The sequence below is a fragment of the Prionailurus viverrinus genome, unplaced genomic scaffold (genome assembly GCF_022837055.1).
Source record: "Prionailurus viverrinus isolate Anna unplaced genomic scaffold, UM_Priviv_1.0 scaffold_49, whole genome shotgun sequence".
In the NCBI taxonomy this organism is placed as follows: Eukaryota; Metazoa; Chordata; class Mammalia; order Carnivora; family Felidae; genus Prionailurus; species Prionailurus viverrinus.
The window spans coordinates 1,842,024-1,856,808 of record NW_025927612.1 but is presented as its reverse complement, the minus strand read 5'-3'; the positions used below and the strand labels follow the sequence as shown (position 1 = coordinate 1,856,808).

The 14,785-nt window shown below is 50.9% G+C and overlaps 2 protein-coding genes across 2 annotated transcripts; one reads left to right on the top strand and one right to left on the bottom strand.

Moving 5' to 3' along the window:
* Positions 1 to 397: 397 nt before the first annotated feature.
* On the top strand, positions 398 to 2,010 carry LOC125159338 (cancer/testis antigen 1-like). Its single transcript, XM_047847589.1, has 3 exons — positions 398 to 1,059; positions 1,377 to 1,505; positions 1,719 to 2,010. Exons 1-3 carry the CDS (start codon positions 764 to 766, stop codon positions 1,855 to 1,857), a joined length of 564 nt encoding a protein of 187 aa, XP_047703545.1. The 5' UTR covers positions 398 to 763; the 3' UTR covers positions 1,858 to 2,010.
* Positions 2,011 to 5,418: 3,408 nt separating this feature from the next.
* LOC125159324 (olfactory receptor 3A3-like) lies at positions 5,419 to 13,704 on the bottom strand. Its single transcript, XM_047847536.1, is given in 4 exon segments — positions 5,419 to 6,963; positions 6,965 to 7,388; positions 12,560 to 12,687; positions 13,240 to 13,704. Coding segments are annotated over 2 exon segments (789 nt in total). The 5' UTR covers positions 7,229 to 7,388; positions 12,560 to 12,687; positions 13,240 to 13,704; the 3' UTR covers positions 5,419 to 6,438.
* Positions 13,705 to 14,785: the final 1,081 nt, after the last annotated feature.

Sequence of the window (14,785 nt, the reverse complement as noted above, 5' to 3'; positions counted from 1 at the left end):
CTGGCAGGCACTAGGGGACTGACGGCGCCCGGGACCGAGAAATGGTGAGGGAGCCAGGCCCGTCCCTTCCAGCTCCCCTAGGGGCCGCGCGGGGCGTGCTCCCTGAGGACAGGCAGGGCCTGGGAGTGGCCCCTGCTCGGCATCCCGCGTCGGCCCCCCCGGCCCCCGGGGACGGGTCCCGGCACACGCAGACCCGAGTCGTACGGGGAGCCCACAGACAGGGACAGGCACGGTGCTGCCCAGAAGCGCCTGAGCGCGGCCCACGCCTCGATGCCCGGGACCCGGGCGGGCGGCGGTCAGGGGGCTGCTCACAAGTGCGCCCGGCTGGCGCCTGCGCAGACACACGCTTGGGGGGAGGGGCGGGCCAGGCCGGAAACAGTCACGTGCCAGTGGCCTCACCAGAATGCTCTCGGGGACGAAGGAGCCCGACAGTGACGTCACGCGTCGAGGGGCGCAGCTTCCGGAACCAGCCTCCATCTCCTCGGGGTCAGCGTCGACCGGATCCAGGCTCTGGGCCAACACAGCAAGGCCGGCTCGGTGGGAACCAGCCTGAACACGCTTGAGGGGAGGGGCGGGCCGCGCCGGAAACAGTCACGTGCCAGTGGCCTACAGGAGGGGATTCTGGGCATTAGCCTCGGGCCGGTTTGCGCAGGTGCGCGGGGAGCGCAGGTGACGTCACCCGCTTCCCGAGGGAGCCTCGTTAGTTCGTTCGTTCGTTCGTTCGTTCCCTCGGCGGTTCAGCCGAAGTCCAGGCCGGGGACCCATGGAGGCCACAGATCGAGGCGCAGGCGGTGGGGCCGGCGGTCCCGAGGGTCAGCGTGGCCCGGGAGACCCCGGTGTCCCAGATGGCCCCGGAGGCCACGAGGGCCCCGGCGGCGGCGGAGGTGGTGAGGGAGAGGAGTGTGCCACGGCCGGTGCGGCCCCGCGGGTCGCGCAGGCGCCATGTGCTCCCGTCCCGGGCGCAGCTGCCGTGCCAGGGCTTGGTGGACACCCTTTGCCGGGACCCGGTGGGCACGGCGGTCCCACAGCCGGAGGGCCGGGGAGCCAGCCGCTGCAGTTGTATCCTCTTGGCCGAGTGGCGGGTGGCCGGGGCGATGGGCCTAGAGGAGGCGACGGGGCGGGGGGCGGAGGGGAGGGGGTTCAGCCTGGGGGTCCGGGGCACCGGAGGGACCGGCCCGGGGGGCGGATGGGCCAGGGGTGGCCGGGAGGGGTGGCGGGGAGAGGCGGCCTGATGGACCAGGAAGGAGGGGAGCGGACCTGAGAGGATGGAGAGGGGGGAGAGTGGCCGTGGGGGAAAGCAGGCCTCGGAGTGGTCAGGACGCCTGAGGCACCGACGCGATCGGTTTTCGATGATGCCTTAACCGAATGGCTACCAGCTACGTCACCATGCCTTTCCCGTCACCCACGGAGGCACAGGTGGCCCACCAGTGTCTGGCGACACAGGGCCAGCCCCAGGTCGGGGCAGTTCGGAAGGAGTTCACGGTATTCGGCAACGTCCTAATTATGTTAGTTCCAAACGGGTCCCTCGTGGGGGGTGGTGTCAGGTCGCTAGGGCCTATCTCCTGAGGGCCGTTCTAATAGTGAATTGGAGACACCAAAGGTTAGGTCCAAAGAGGTAGGTGTGGCACCCTGAGCCTGCGGCCACCTGAGGGGGGGCAGAGAGATAGGGGCAAGAGTGATGACATTTCATTTGGATTTTCTTTTTCCCTCACTTTTAGCCGACTGACTGCCGAAGACCCTGGCCAACTCCAGGTTTCCATCGCCTCCTGTCTTGACCAGCTTTCCCTGTTGGTTTGGACCATGCAGCGCTTCGTGCCCCCGTTTTTCAGAGTGCCGGAGCCAGGCAAAAGGGGCTAATTGTAACCTAGCGTCCCTTCCTTCCCTAGGGCGTCCATTCCGATGCTGGTCGCCGCTTTATTACGGGGGTCTAATTGTTTGTATTGGACTTTGGGCCTTGTTTTTCCCTATTGCTGGAGGAGGGGCGTTCTTACAGCAGAAAATAAAACTATTTTTCCGCATCTGAGTGTATTTTCAGCTACTGTGTCAGAGCAAGGGGAGAGGGCAGAGAGAGAGAGAGAGAGAGAGAGAACCCAAGCAGTTCCTGCGCTGTGAGTGCAGAGCCCGACGTAGTGCTTGAACCCACCAACCGTGAGATGATGACCTGAGCCGAAACCGACTCAGGTGCTTACCTGACTGAGCCACCCAGGCGGCCCTCGTTGATTAATTTTTCAATTGGAATAGTCATATTTTACTTATTGATTGGTGAATGCTCTTTATATACAAGAGATACCAAATCTTGGCCAAAGTAATTGAAAATACTTTCCTTCCTCATTGCTTCACTGAATTCTTGTTTATAGTTCTATTCTGTACTGGAGGGTTTTTAACTTTTTCTTGTATTTAAATATGAAGTTTATTGTCAAGTTGGTTTCCATACAACACCCAGTGCTCATCCCGACAGGGGCCCTCCTCAATACCCATCACCCACCCTCCCCCCCATCAACCCTCAGTTTGTTCTCAGTTTTTAAGAATCTCTTATGTTTTGGCTCCCTCCCTCTCTAACCTCTTTTTTTTTTTTTTAATGTATGCAAGTGGTACATTTTTGTCATTATGATTTTTGCAGTTTATGTCCAAGGGAAAGCCATCCCCACTGTAAAATTATAAAATTTGTCCCTCATGCCATCTTCTAGTACTTTGAAATGTTAACACACAAGGAATTTATTGTGGTGTGAAAGATGACATTGGTCTAATTTTGTCCCCTTCCCCCCAAGGTTCCTCAGGTGTCTCAATGTCATTTATTGACTAATCCATATGTCTCCGCTGAACTGAAATGTCGCCTTCACCAGGGTCTAAACCTGCATCTTCATTTCTTCTTGCACATTTGTTTCTCCAGCAAATTTGGGCTAGGTGATCTCGGATGGCCTCTCTGAGGAAACGGCCTGAAGGATACAGTAGAGAAAGTTGGGATTGGTGTGGGAGAAGGGACAGACAGAGACAGAGGAGGACAGACAGACCGGCCGACAGAGATTTGATTGGCTCAGCTTGGATTGCCCTTCGAAGGGCGCAGGGAGAAACATGAGGACAAGAACGAGATGAGAGAGAGAGAGGTTAGGGCATCAGTGCATTAGAGGACTGTTGCACTGGGGATACTGGAGCATTTGGGGTTTTCTTCTTTCGTTACGAAAAACCTATTATACATAATACTACTGTGAATATTTTGTTTAAAAAGATTGTACAGGGGCACCTGGGTGGCTCAGTTGGTGAAGCGTCTGACTCTTGATTTTGGCTCAGGTCATGATCTCACAGTTCTTGGCATCGAGCCCTGCATAGGGCCCTGTGCTGAGCATGGAGCCATCTTGAGAGTCTCTCTCTCTCTCTCTCTCTCTCTTTCTGCTTCCCCAACCCCCGCTCACGTGCATGTGTGCGCGCTCTCTCAAAAGAAATAAAAGAAATTGAAATATATTTCTATATATGTTTAAATACACACAACCCTAGTTTCAGTGGTGATGGAGTTTTCAGGTTATTGAGTTCACGATCTTGTAGGAACTGTACATTCCCCCATGACCTACTGATCCAGGTTTCTGTAATTACGGCATATTACCTGGTTAGCGGCTGAGGGAGCATTATTCTACTATGTAGGAGAGTGAAGGATATGGGGAGAAAGGCCCAGATGGGTGGCTGCAAAGTTGATGTCCAAAGTCGAGCACAAGTCCCATGTCCTCAGGGGAGGGTAAGGTTTCTCAGCCAGGACACAAGCAGTGTTCTAAGGGACCAAGCCAGAGCTGTGCCTGGAGAAAGAGATGTAAAATGAAGAGCCAGAAGCCAGAGTCAAACCCAACTTGAAAGAGTACGTAAAGAGCAATGGTGAAAGAAATTATTTGGGTTACTCGAGTCAGAAGAAAAAGAAAGCCGGTCTTGACCTTATTCTTAAGTCAAACAGTAAACAAAGCAGGATGCAAAATCCAGAAGCAAACAGCCACAACCACAAATAAACCAACACCAGTGTCTAATTACACAAAGGTGTTAAGCTCTGTTAGGGAAGAAAACATCATAAATAAAATGGAAAGACAAGTTAGGAAGACATTAGTAACCCAAAGGGCAAACTAAAGTGAGTATCTTCAAAACACAAGTGACCCTTAGCAAATAAATCCATAAAAGACACAAACAGCCCAGTAGAAGATTGTACAAATGACAGGACCATGGGATTCCTGGAATAAGGATTATAAACAGCCAATTTGGTACAGGGTATTGTTTACCAGTGGGAGCGTCTACATAGCGTGAATGGAAGCCTCCACTCTTGGATCCCCCACGGAACGTTTCCATGAGGATCTGCGCTCAAATAAGGACAGCCAGAAGGAAAGTAGCAAGCACAAAGCAGTTTATTAAGGACAGTGCACTCTCCAGGTGGCAGAGCGGACAGGCCCAGAGGTGTCTGGGGTTTGGGGTGTCTTTTCTCTGTATGTTTGCATAGGTTCCGGATGGGTCACAGCTAGCGGGGTCTCCCACTGAGGGTGCTTCCCATCATGTGAGCAACTCCTCCTACCGGTTGGGAGGGGGAGTTTTTCTGGCCCCGCCCACAAGGTCCTGGCCAGAAGAGTCCATGGCCATCTTCCCTTGGGCGGGGAGAGTTGAAAACAAAACGATGTAAATCTATTATAATGAAGCTGTAGGTTACCCTGAGGCCAAGGTTGAAGAGGAGAGCCCCTGTTCTGCACCTGTGGCCCTTGGTCTGTCAACCTGGGGGTGTTGGAAGCCATAGGACCAGGATGTTAACAGCCACAAAGTCAGGACATTGTGCCCTCAGGCTTCTAACGTGTCACCTATTTAACACCGCCTTTGCCTCTGGCTCATGTCTAACCAACTGCCTACTTGATCGGTATGATCCTATGTACGCAAACAAGCAAAAGAAAAACCGTTATAAACGCAGATGAATATATCCTAGGAAAAAGTCTGGGAGGACACACGTAAAACTGGTCATAATGGTTACTGCAGACACTGAGTTTATGGGAAATGTTTACTTTCTAACAACACACCTTTGTGTAAGGCATGAATGATTTTATAATACGCATACATTATAGTGGAAAAAAAATTTAAATATCTAAGCGTTCGGAGCTGTAAGTGCACTATGATTCCAGTTTTGCTTTCCTACTTTAAATGTGTATGCACGTACATTTGGTCTTTTAAAAATTTTTTTAAGTATATTCATTTTCTTTGAAAGACAGAGAGAGACAGAGAGACAGAGAGACAGAGCACAGCAGGGGTGGGGCGGAGAGAGAGGGGGACACAGAATCCAAAGCAAGGCTCCAGGCTCTGAGCTGTCAGCACCAGAGCCCGACGCGGGACCCGAACTCACGAACCGCAAGATCAGGACCTGAGCCGAAGTCGGACGCTCAACCGGCTGAGCCACCCAGGCGCCCGTGCACATACATTTGTAGTGCAAGAAGAAACCTGAAATAAACCATCAAAATGTTTACAGTGAGGTTCTCGCGCGGTGGTGAGGTTATAGAGGGCATTTTTTTCTTTTTTGGTCACTTTGTAAGTTTCTGTAACTGCACAACCTATGCAATGACCATGTTTTACTTCCATAAATAGAAAGCAGTGTTTTAGAATAAGGGGGGGAAAAAAAGAGCAACAGAAATATTTGATCGTTGCTGAAAATGGGGGGAAACCTGGCACCCAAAATAGGATTCACCAAATGGATCACGTGCATGACATTTCAAACTCCTGTGTGATTGGATTCACCCCCAAAGCACTGGCATGTGCCAGCCCCACCCTGGAGAAGATCTTCATGGGCTTACACACATGGGGGGAAGTGCCTGGTGGGGGGGAATGGTGGGGGGGAAATGCCCGGTGGGGGGAAATGAGCTTACACACATGGGGGGAAATGGTAGGCCGAAGGCCTTCCAGTGCCACCTTCATTCCAATCTCCGTGTTGGAGAGGTCAGCAAAGGGTACCTCCCGTTGTCACCAGTTCCCACAGAAGCACTGCAAAACTCCCCGTGTCTGCTCAGCGTCTGTTTGTATCTTCAGGCTTCTTCTGCAGAGCTTCAGGGGCCACCCAGGCAGGTGCATACCTGCGCCCAGGGCATTGGAAGGAGAACCTGACGTCGGCCGTGCTGGTTCGGGGAGTCATGTCCTCATCAATCATTACACTACGGCTGCTGAGCGCGTGTCGTGGGATGAGGGGCTCTAGAGTGTGTACGAGGGCCATGCCCCTTGCCATGTCCAATGCAAACGTCACAGCCCGGCTCTGGTCCACAGCAAAATTGGTGCCTTCGTGTAATACATTGTACAGGGAGGGATCCATATGGCATCCAGTGTGCGACGAGGGTGGGGTGTGGAGCAGGTGGAGACTGACAGGCACCTAGCACTGGGAGCACATTCGGATGTGAGAAACTCCTGAGCCGGGGACACTCCTCGTTGACTTGATGTGACCGGTGCCTAGGAGGCACTTTCTTTCCCGAGGGCCTTGAACAAAGCCCTCTTCACCTCCTTGTTTCCCATGCTGTAGACGACGGGGTTGAGCATGGGGGTGAGGACCACGTACAGCACAGGGAGCACCCGGTCCCGCAAGCCAGAGCACGCAGAGCTGGGGAGGATGTAGCAGAGGACTGGAGCGATGTAGAAAATGCAGACCACGGTGGTGTGAGCACCACAGGTGGAAAAGGCTTTCCTTCGGCCCTCAGCGGAGTGGATCCTGAGAATCGCAGCCACAACACGTACACAGGAGATCGCAACCGGGGCACGGGGTGCAAGAGCCACCACGAAACTGAGGACAAACAGGGCAAGTTCGCTGGCCCACGTGCTTGAGCAAGAGAGTCTGGTCAGTGGAGGGAGGCCACAGGAGAAGTGGGTGATGAGGCGAGGCCCGCAGAACCTCAGTGGAGCTGCAAGGACGGTGTGGGCGAACGCATCGGCCAAGGCAAGCAGGCGGGAGGTGGAAGCCATTCCTGCCCGGGTCCGTCCGACGGCCCAAGAGGACTAGGTGGTGCGGTGGCCGGCCGATGGCCGCATAGCGGTCACAGGCCATGGCTGTGAGCAGGAAGCACTCCCAGGGAGCCAGGAAGTGGAGAAAGAAGATCTGGGGAAGACAAGCACGATAGGGCACGGTCCGCACTGCTGCCAGCAGGTGTTCCAGCACCTGAGGCCCCGTGCTGGAGATATAGGCAGTGTCCAGCAGTGAGAGGTTGACTAAGAAGTCGTCCATGGGAGTGTGGAGTCGGGAGTCCATCACAGTAAGGCTGGCAATGCCCAGCCACGCTGTGGACCAGCAGAAAGATCACAAAGAGCAAGGGCCTCAACTCCTCTGCGTCGGCCAGCCCTTCCAGAAGGAACAGCGACACTCGGGTCTCATTCCCCAGCTGCCCGGAACCATGCGCAGAAACCTGCACCTGTAGAGTCCAACTCAGAGTCAGATGAGGATCCAAGTGTGGAGTTCCAATTTGCACAAGGCAGCAGGGGTGAGGGAAGGTGCAGAGACAACAACAACAACAAGAAAAAGAGACAGGTTTCAAGCTTAAGAAAATAAGACTCAGAATTGGGGGAGTGAGGCTAGGTTCAGGAGGCCAGCGGTAAGGTAGAGGCCAGTAGAATGGAATCGGTAACCCCACACCAAGACAAGGTGCACAGACCTTGAAGCCACGGTGCATGCACCTCCTGTAAGGATATCAAAGTCAGTCCCTCAGAAGCTTCTACCTGAATAAGGACCCTAGACCTCGTAATTACCTGCAGTGGTCCCCTTATTTCACCCTCACCAACCCAGCAGAGCCCCAACTCAGGAGCAGTGATAGGACACTAGTCAGGTCCCTCCTCCTCCCGCTCTGAACCTTTCAGTGCCTCCCGTCTCAGCGTCAAAGCCAAAGTCCCCCCGGCGACCTACCAGGCCCTCTGTGATACGCTCTCCCTCCTCTCCTCTCCTCTCCTCTCCTCTCCTCTCCTCTCCTCTCTGACCATCGGGCAAGAAGTCTGTCAGCTCCGTGCCCCATATCACATCTTCGGACTGGCCCACAGCAGCAAACGCCCTTGCCTATTCCCTGCCTCGGTGGAAGAGAGCCCTGCCCTCCTATCCAAGGCTAGCTTGTCCGATTTCCCCAGCTGCTCTCTTCATTGTGCCAGCCCTGCTCGGCAACCCTTTTACATGGGAATGTGCTAAATGCCACTCGACTGTTCACTCTCAGATGGTTTATTTTATGTTATCTCGATTTTACCTCCATGAAAAAAGGAAGCAAACTAAAGACTTTTTCAGACATATAAAAGCTGAGATTAACTCGTTGTCAGCGGAAAACCTGCACTACAACAAATGTTAAAGGCTGTTCTCCACAAGCAAGGATGATAGCACGTGGGAACTTGGACCTACATGAAGTAATGAAGAGGGTTCCAGAATTGGAAAGTATGTGGGTAAATGTAAACATTTTTTCTCCCTTCAAAATGTCTCTCAATCGTCGCAAACCATCTAAAGCAAAAATATTGACAACACGGCGTGGGGTGTGTAACTGCTATAGAAATAAAAGGTATGACAACAATAGCACAAAGGACACCAGTGGGTGGTTGGAAGGGTACTGCTGTAATGTTCTTACGTTACGGGCGAAGTGATTTGAAATTACTTGAAGGTGGTCTATAATGAGGTAAAACACATATCAGGATCCCTAGAACCCTAGGTTTAATATGTACACTTCTCTGGCGGAGATAAAGTGAATTTCTAGAAATTACTCAATCTGAAAGGAGTCGCGAAAAGACAGAGAGGGGAACGCAGAACACATGGGGCAAACAGAAAATAAATAGCAGGATGGTAGATTGAAACTCAACGATACCCCTCGTTACATTTATTCTAAATGGTCTAAACGTGGCAACTAAAACACGGAGATTGCCAGACTGGATAAAAAGGCAAAGCAAAACTATATGCTACGCGTAAGAAATGCGCTCTATGAAGACACAGATACGGTAAAAGTAAAAAGATGGGCAAAGATACACCACGCAAGTCTTCTTTTTTTTTTTTTTAATTTTTTTTTTCAACGTTTATTTATTTTTGGGACAGAGAGAGACAGAGCATGAACGGGGGAGGGTCAGAGAGAGAGGGAGACACAGAATCAGAAACAGGCTCCAGGCTCCGAGCCATCAGCCCAGAGCCCGACGCGGGGCTCGAACTCACGGACCGCGAGATCGTGACCTGGCTGAAGTCGGACGCTCAACCGACTGCGCCACCCAGGCGCCCCACACGCAAGTCTTCTAATAAGAAAGTTTGAGCAGCTATATTAAGAGCAGGCAGGACAGACTTCAGGACAAGGAATACGATGGGGTGGAGGACGTTTGCTAACGATAGAGGGGTCACTTTGTGAAGAAGACATAAAATCAAAACCTAAATACATAGTAGGAAAGAAATAATGAAGCTAAGAGGAGGTATGAATAAAACGTTAAATGGACAAACAATAGAGGAAAATCCACGAAGCGGAAAGCCTTTTTTTCCTTTCTTTCTTTTCTGTTTTAATGTTTATTTTTGACACAGAGAGAGACAGGGCGCGAGTGGGGGAGGAGCAAAGAGAGAGGGGGGACACAGAATCCGCAACAGGCTCCAGGCTCCAGGCTCCAGGCTCTGAGCCGGCAGCACAGAGTCCGATGCGGGGCTCGAACCGACGGACGGACCGTGAGATCATGACCTGAGCCGAAGTCAGACCCTTAACCGACTGAGCCACTCAGGCGCCCTCTCCCCCACTTTTTAAAGGTTTTATTCATTTTTGAGAGAGTGCATGTGGGGGAGGGGCAGGGAGAGGGGGACAGAGGATCTGAAGTGAACTGCGCTGACAGCAGTGAGCCCCATGCGGGGCCTGAACTCACCAACTGCCAGATCGTGACCTGAGCCAAAGTCGGACGCTCAACCGACTGAGCCACCCAGGTGCCCCTGAAAGCTTCTTTAAAAAAAAAAAAAAAAAAAAAAAAAGCATACCAGGGGCACCTGGGTGGCTCAGTCGGTTGAGCGGCCGACTTCGCCTCAGGTCATGATCTCGCGGTCCGTGAGTTCGAGCCCCGCGTCGGGCTCTGTGCTGACAGCTCAGAGCCTGGAGCCTGTTTCAGATTCTGTGTCTCCCTCTCTCTGACCCTTCCCCGTTCATTCATGCTCTGTCTCTCTCTGTCTCCAAAATAAATACACGTTAAAAAAATGTTTTTCTAAAAATACCAATAAAGCTGATTTTGAAAAATAAAGTGTAACCAGGGAATATTAGGAACAATATTTGTGGGTAAGTTTCCCAATTTAGATGAAATGGACAAATTCCTTGAATGACACAAATTACCAAAACTGACTCAAGAAGAAATAGAAGACCCGAATATCCCTACATCTATGAAAACAATGGAGCCGAAAACTCCAGGCCCCCGTGGCTTTACTAGTGGCTACCACCAAATTCTTAAAGGAGAACTTTCACCAATCCTACACAAATGCTTTCAGGAAGCAAAGGAGGAGAAACATTTCCCAAATCATCTTATGAGGCCAGCATTACACAACCCCAAAACCAGATGAAGACATTGCAAGAAAAGAAAACCACAGGGCAATATCCTTCAGGAAGTCACACACACAAAAGAACTTGATTCGATATTAGCAAATTCAACCCAGCAACATACAAAGAGGATGATACCATCATGGCCAAGTGGGGTTCATCCCAAGAATTGGTTTTCATTAAAGACAAAAAAGTCAATCAGTGTCATCTGTCATATTAAGAAAATAAAGGAGAAAAAACATGTGATCATTTCAACAGACACAGAAAAAAAGCATCAGACAATATCCAACAACCACTCATGACAAAAACTCTCGGAGAACTAGGACTAGAAGGAAACGTTCTTAATCTGATAAAGGGAACCTACAAAAATCCTACAGCTAACATGATACTTAATGGTGAAAGATAGAATCACCGCCCCCGCTCCCTCGCCCGCAAAGTTTGAGAAACAAGGTATGGATGTTCACCACTTCCATTCAACACTGTCCTGGAAATCCTAGGCAGTGCACTAGGCAAGAAAGAGGAATAAAAGTAGTGACACAGATTGCAAAAAAAGAAACGGGATTATCTTTATTCAGAGATGACATGCTTGTTTATGTAGAAACCCCTAAGTGATGTACAAAAAAAAGAAGAGTGACATTTTTAAAAAATCACTACCATTTATAATAGCATCCCCAAACATGAAGTATTTGGGGACACATGTAATAACATATGTGCAAAACCTTTACGGTGAACACTAAAAACTATTGATAAGTGAAAGAAAGCTTACAAAAATGGAGAAACGCATCCTATGCGTGGAGCGGAAGATCCTGTATTCTTTTTTCTTTTAGCGTTTATTTATTTATTTTGGAAGAGACAGAGAGAGCATGAGCAGGGGAGGGGCAGAGAGACAGAGAGGGAGCGAGAGAGGGAGGGAGAGGGAGAGAGAGAGAGAGAGAGAGAGAGAGAGAGAGAGAAAATATCCCAAGCAGGCTCGGAGCTGTCAGTGCACACCCCGACTCTGGGCCCGGTCTCACAAACCGTGAGATCATGACCTGAGCCGAAATCAAGAGTCAGACGCTTAATCGACTGAGCCACCCAGGTGCCCCAAGGCCCTGTATTCTTAAGATGTACACTCCCACCACAGCATTCTAGAAATTCATTGCAAACCCAGTAAAAATCGTGATAACGCAGAAACGGACAAGCTGATTCCAAAGTGTACATCCAAACGCAAAGAACCTGGAATAGGCAGCTCGAACTTGCAAAAGAGGAATAAAGTCGGAAGACATAGGATGACTAAAAGAGGATACAGACAGAATGGAAAGTTCACATGTCACTGGTGGGACTGTAAATTGGTATGATCACATCGGAAAACAGTGCTTCCGTTTCTTATACAGTCACACTTACGCTTACCATGTGACCCAGAAATCCCACTTCTGCTATTTACACGAGGGAATTAAAAATATATGTGTGTGCAAAGACTTGTACGTGAATCTTCGTATCAACTTGATTAACAATAACCGCAGTTTGGAAACAAGCCAAACGTCCAATAGCAGGTGAGTGGTTAAGCCTAAGTTACGGTACATCCACGCAATGGAATACCGGTCAGCAACAAAGAAGGATGGACATACTGTGTGATTCCTGGAAATTCCAGAAAAGGCAAAATCTAAGCTGAATTTGCTGTGTGGGGGCAGACTGTAGAGGAGGACACTGTCTGCACGGAGGCACAAGGGCGACTGTGAGAGCGATGGGAATGTTCTGGATCTCGGCTTTGGCTGTGGACACCTTTGTCGTAACTCATGAAACCGTACGCTTAAATGTGTGCAACTTCCCATACGTGCATTTTGCCTCAAATAAGCTGAGCAAAAACAAAAAAAGAGAAGGGACAAACAAAAACTGAATAGCAAAGTGGCAGACTTAAATCCGACCATATCGGTAATCGTATTAAATGTGAATTTGCCAAACAGTCCAATTTAAAAGCAGACATCGTTAGAAGGGTGCTTTCTTTAAGTGACCAAACTACACGCTGTCTACGTGAGCCACATTCAAGACGCAAAGACACCAATAGGTTAGAGGTAAGAGGATGGAAAAGGACTTACGAATAAATAGTGAGCAAAGAAGCCTGATGTGGTTATATCGATATTAGAGAAATCAGACTTCGAGGAAAACCGTGTTACCAAAGATGAGGGGATGCGTTTCATACTAGTAACAGCAGCAATGAATCCATCTGGAAGAGAAAATGATCATAAATATGTCTGTGCCTAATGACACACCTTCAAAATACACGGGGCGCCTGGGTGACTCAGTCGGTAAGCGTCTGACTTCGGCTCAGGTCATGATGTCACCGTTGGTGAGTTCCAGCCCAGCGTCGGGCTCTCTGCCCGTCGGCACCGAGCCTGCTTTGGATCCTCTGTCCCCCTCTGTCTCTGCCCCTCCCCCGCTGGCTCTCTCTCTCTCCCCCTCTCTCAAAATAAACAAACTTAACACACACGCACACTCACACACACACACACACACGCACGCACGCACACACACACGCGTGCGCACGATGCAAGAATTTTTGAGATTAACAGGTGAAAGGGACAAGTCCAAAATCACGGTTGGAGATTTTAACATCCTCTCTCAGCAAGCGAGAGAGAGAGACAACACACTCTGTTAAAAGAAATAGAGCAGGGATTGGCAAACTACCGCCTCCTGGCCAAATCCAGCCCGGGGCCTCTTTTATGTGAAAAGTTTGTTGTCCCCCGACATAGAACATACGATCAGTGGTATCACCTACCTTGACCGATGTCTTTAGAACACTAAACAGGAGATCTGAATTTCACATGTGTGTCCACTACACATTCTTTTCAAGTACAAGTATGTGTTCGCCAAGATAAAGCATTTTCTGAGCCACGGACCAATTCTCAACACGTTTCAACGTCAAGGATTGAAATTTAACCCGGTACGTCTCTGACCAGCCTTGCCTTGTTCTTGATTCTAGAGGGAAAGCTTTCAACCTCTCACTGTTGCGTATGATGTCAGCTGTGGGTTTTGTCGTATGTGGGCTTTGTGGTATTGAGCTATACAACTTCTCTGCCCCCATTCGTGGAGGGTTTTTATCATGGAAATATGTTCTATTTTGTCAAACGCGTTTTCTGCACCTAGGGAGATGATCATATGGTTTTTATCTTTCATTCTAACGATGCGGTGCTTCGTTTATAGACACGCATGTGTTGAAAGATCCTTGTTTTCCGGCTGCAGGTTCCTCCTGCCCGTGCCCGGAGATGAGAGCTGCCTGCCCCGTAGACAGTGACAAAGAACAGGGCAGACAGAGACAGTCCGAGGCTCAGGCTGAGGCGCTCTTTGGTGACACTGCTCATTGAAATGCTTCCACCAGCCACAGGCCGCTCTAGACACTGGCCACCTTCTTGCTGTGACACCTGCCTCCAGGACAAGGCAGCTGTGCCTTTACTTTCCTCACTTGTCCTGAGGACCTATTCGGAGACGCTCAGGTACAGATTCGTAACTATAGAGTCACGGAGTTCTACACAGCTCAGTCACGTGCTCAGAGGCTTTAGGAGTGGGGCCATGGCAGCCTGTTTGGGCATGGACAGTGGGGACCATGAGCCGCACCACCGTGTGGGGAGTAGTGTCAGGCAGAGGCTTCCTGGATATCGCAGCTGGCGGGCCGTCGAAGGCTCGTGGCACGGCTGGTTCAGGCAGACGCATCCACGCGGGTGCCCGTTTGGGCAGACGCCCTAGGGTGTCGTGGCACTCTAAGGGGTGGAGCTTCATAGGTGAGAACTGATTGGCTACAGAAGGGACTGCTTGGTGGGAACCAATCACAGGTCAGGAGGCATTACCAGTGGTCCGTGTGGACAGTTGCTCTGGGCATCCGGAATTGCATTGTGGAGTAAAGGGGTGAAGCATTGTGAGAGAGCGCTTTGTCCTTCAGTGATGCCTTGAGAGGGTGGGCGGATTCAAAGTTGGGTCTCAGGTGGCTGGTGGAGGCCCCGTGAGGGCAGCAGACGAAGGCACGGGTGCCGTGGGCGTGGTGGTGGGCGCAGCAGGTGGTGGCCAGTGTGTGCCAGGTGGACCTCGTGGTGTCAGTGGCCCCAGAGTCCCTGGTGGTTCGGGTGGTGCCTGTGACCCTGGCCATCCCAGCAACCCCGGAGGCCTGAGCGATCCGGAAAGAACCAGCATTGTGGGAGAGGTAGGTGCCGCCTCTGGTGGCGCTCTCCAAATGGAGCGGGCACCCTACACACCAGGTCCTGGTGGAGATGCCGCGCCTGGCGCCAGAGGTCCTGGTAACCGACTGCTTCAGTTGTATCCTATTCAAGGAG

Bases quoted from the DNA above. Each gene is read 5' to 3' on its own strand.
- LOC125159338 (XM_047847589.1), top strand. From the start codon at position 764: ATGGAGGCCACAGATCGAGGCGCAGGCGGTGGGGCCGGCGGTCCCGAG. The intron at 1,060-1,376 runs GTATCCTCTTGG...AATGGCTACCAG, and splicing joins GGGAGCCAGCCGCTGCAGTT to CTACGTCACCATGCCTTTCC. The intron at 1,506-1,718 runs GTTAGTTCCAAA...CCTCACTTTTAG, and splicing joins TTCGGCAACGTCCTAATTAT to CCGACTGACTGCCGAAGACC.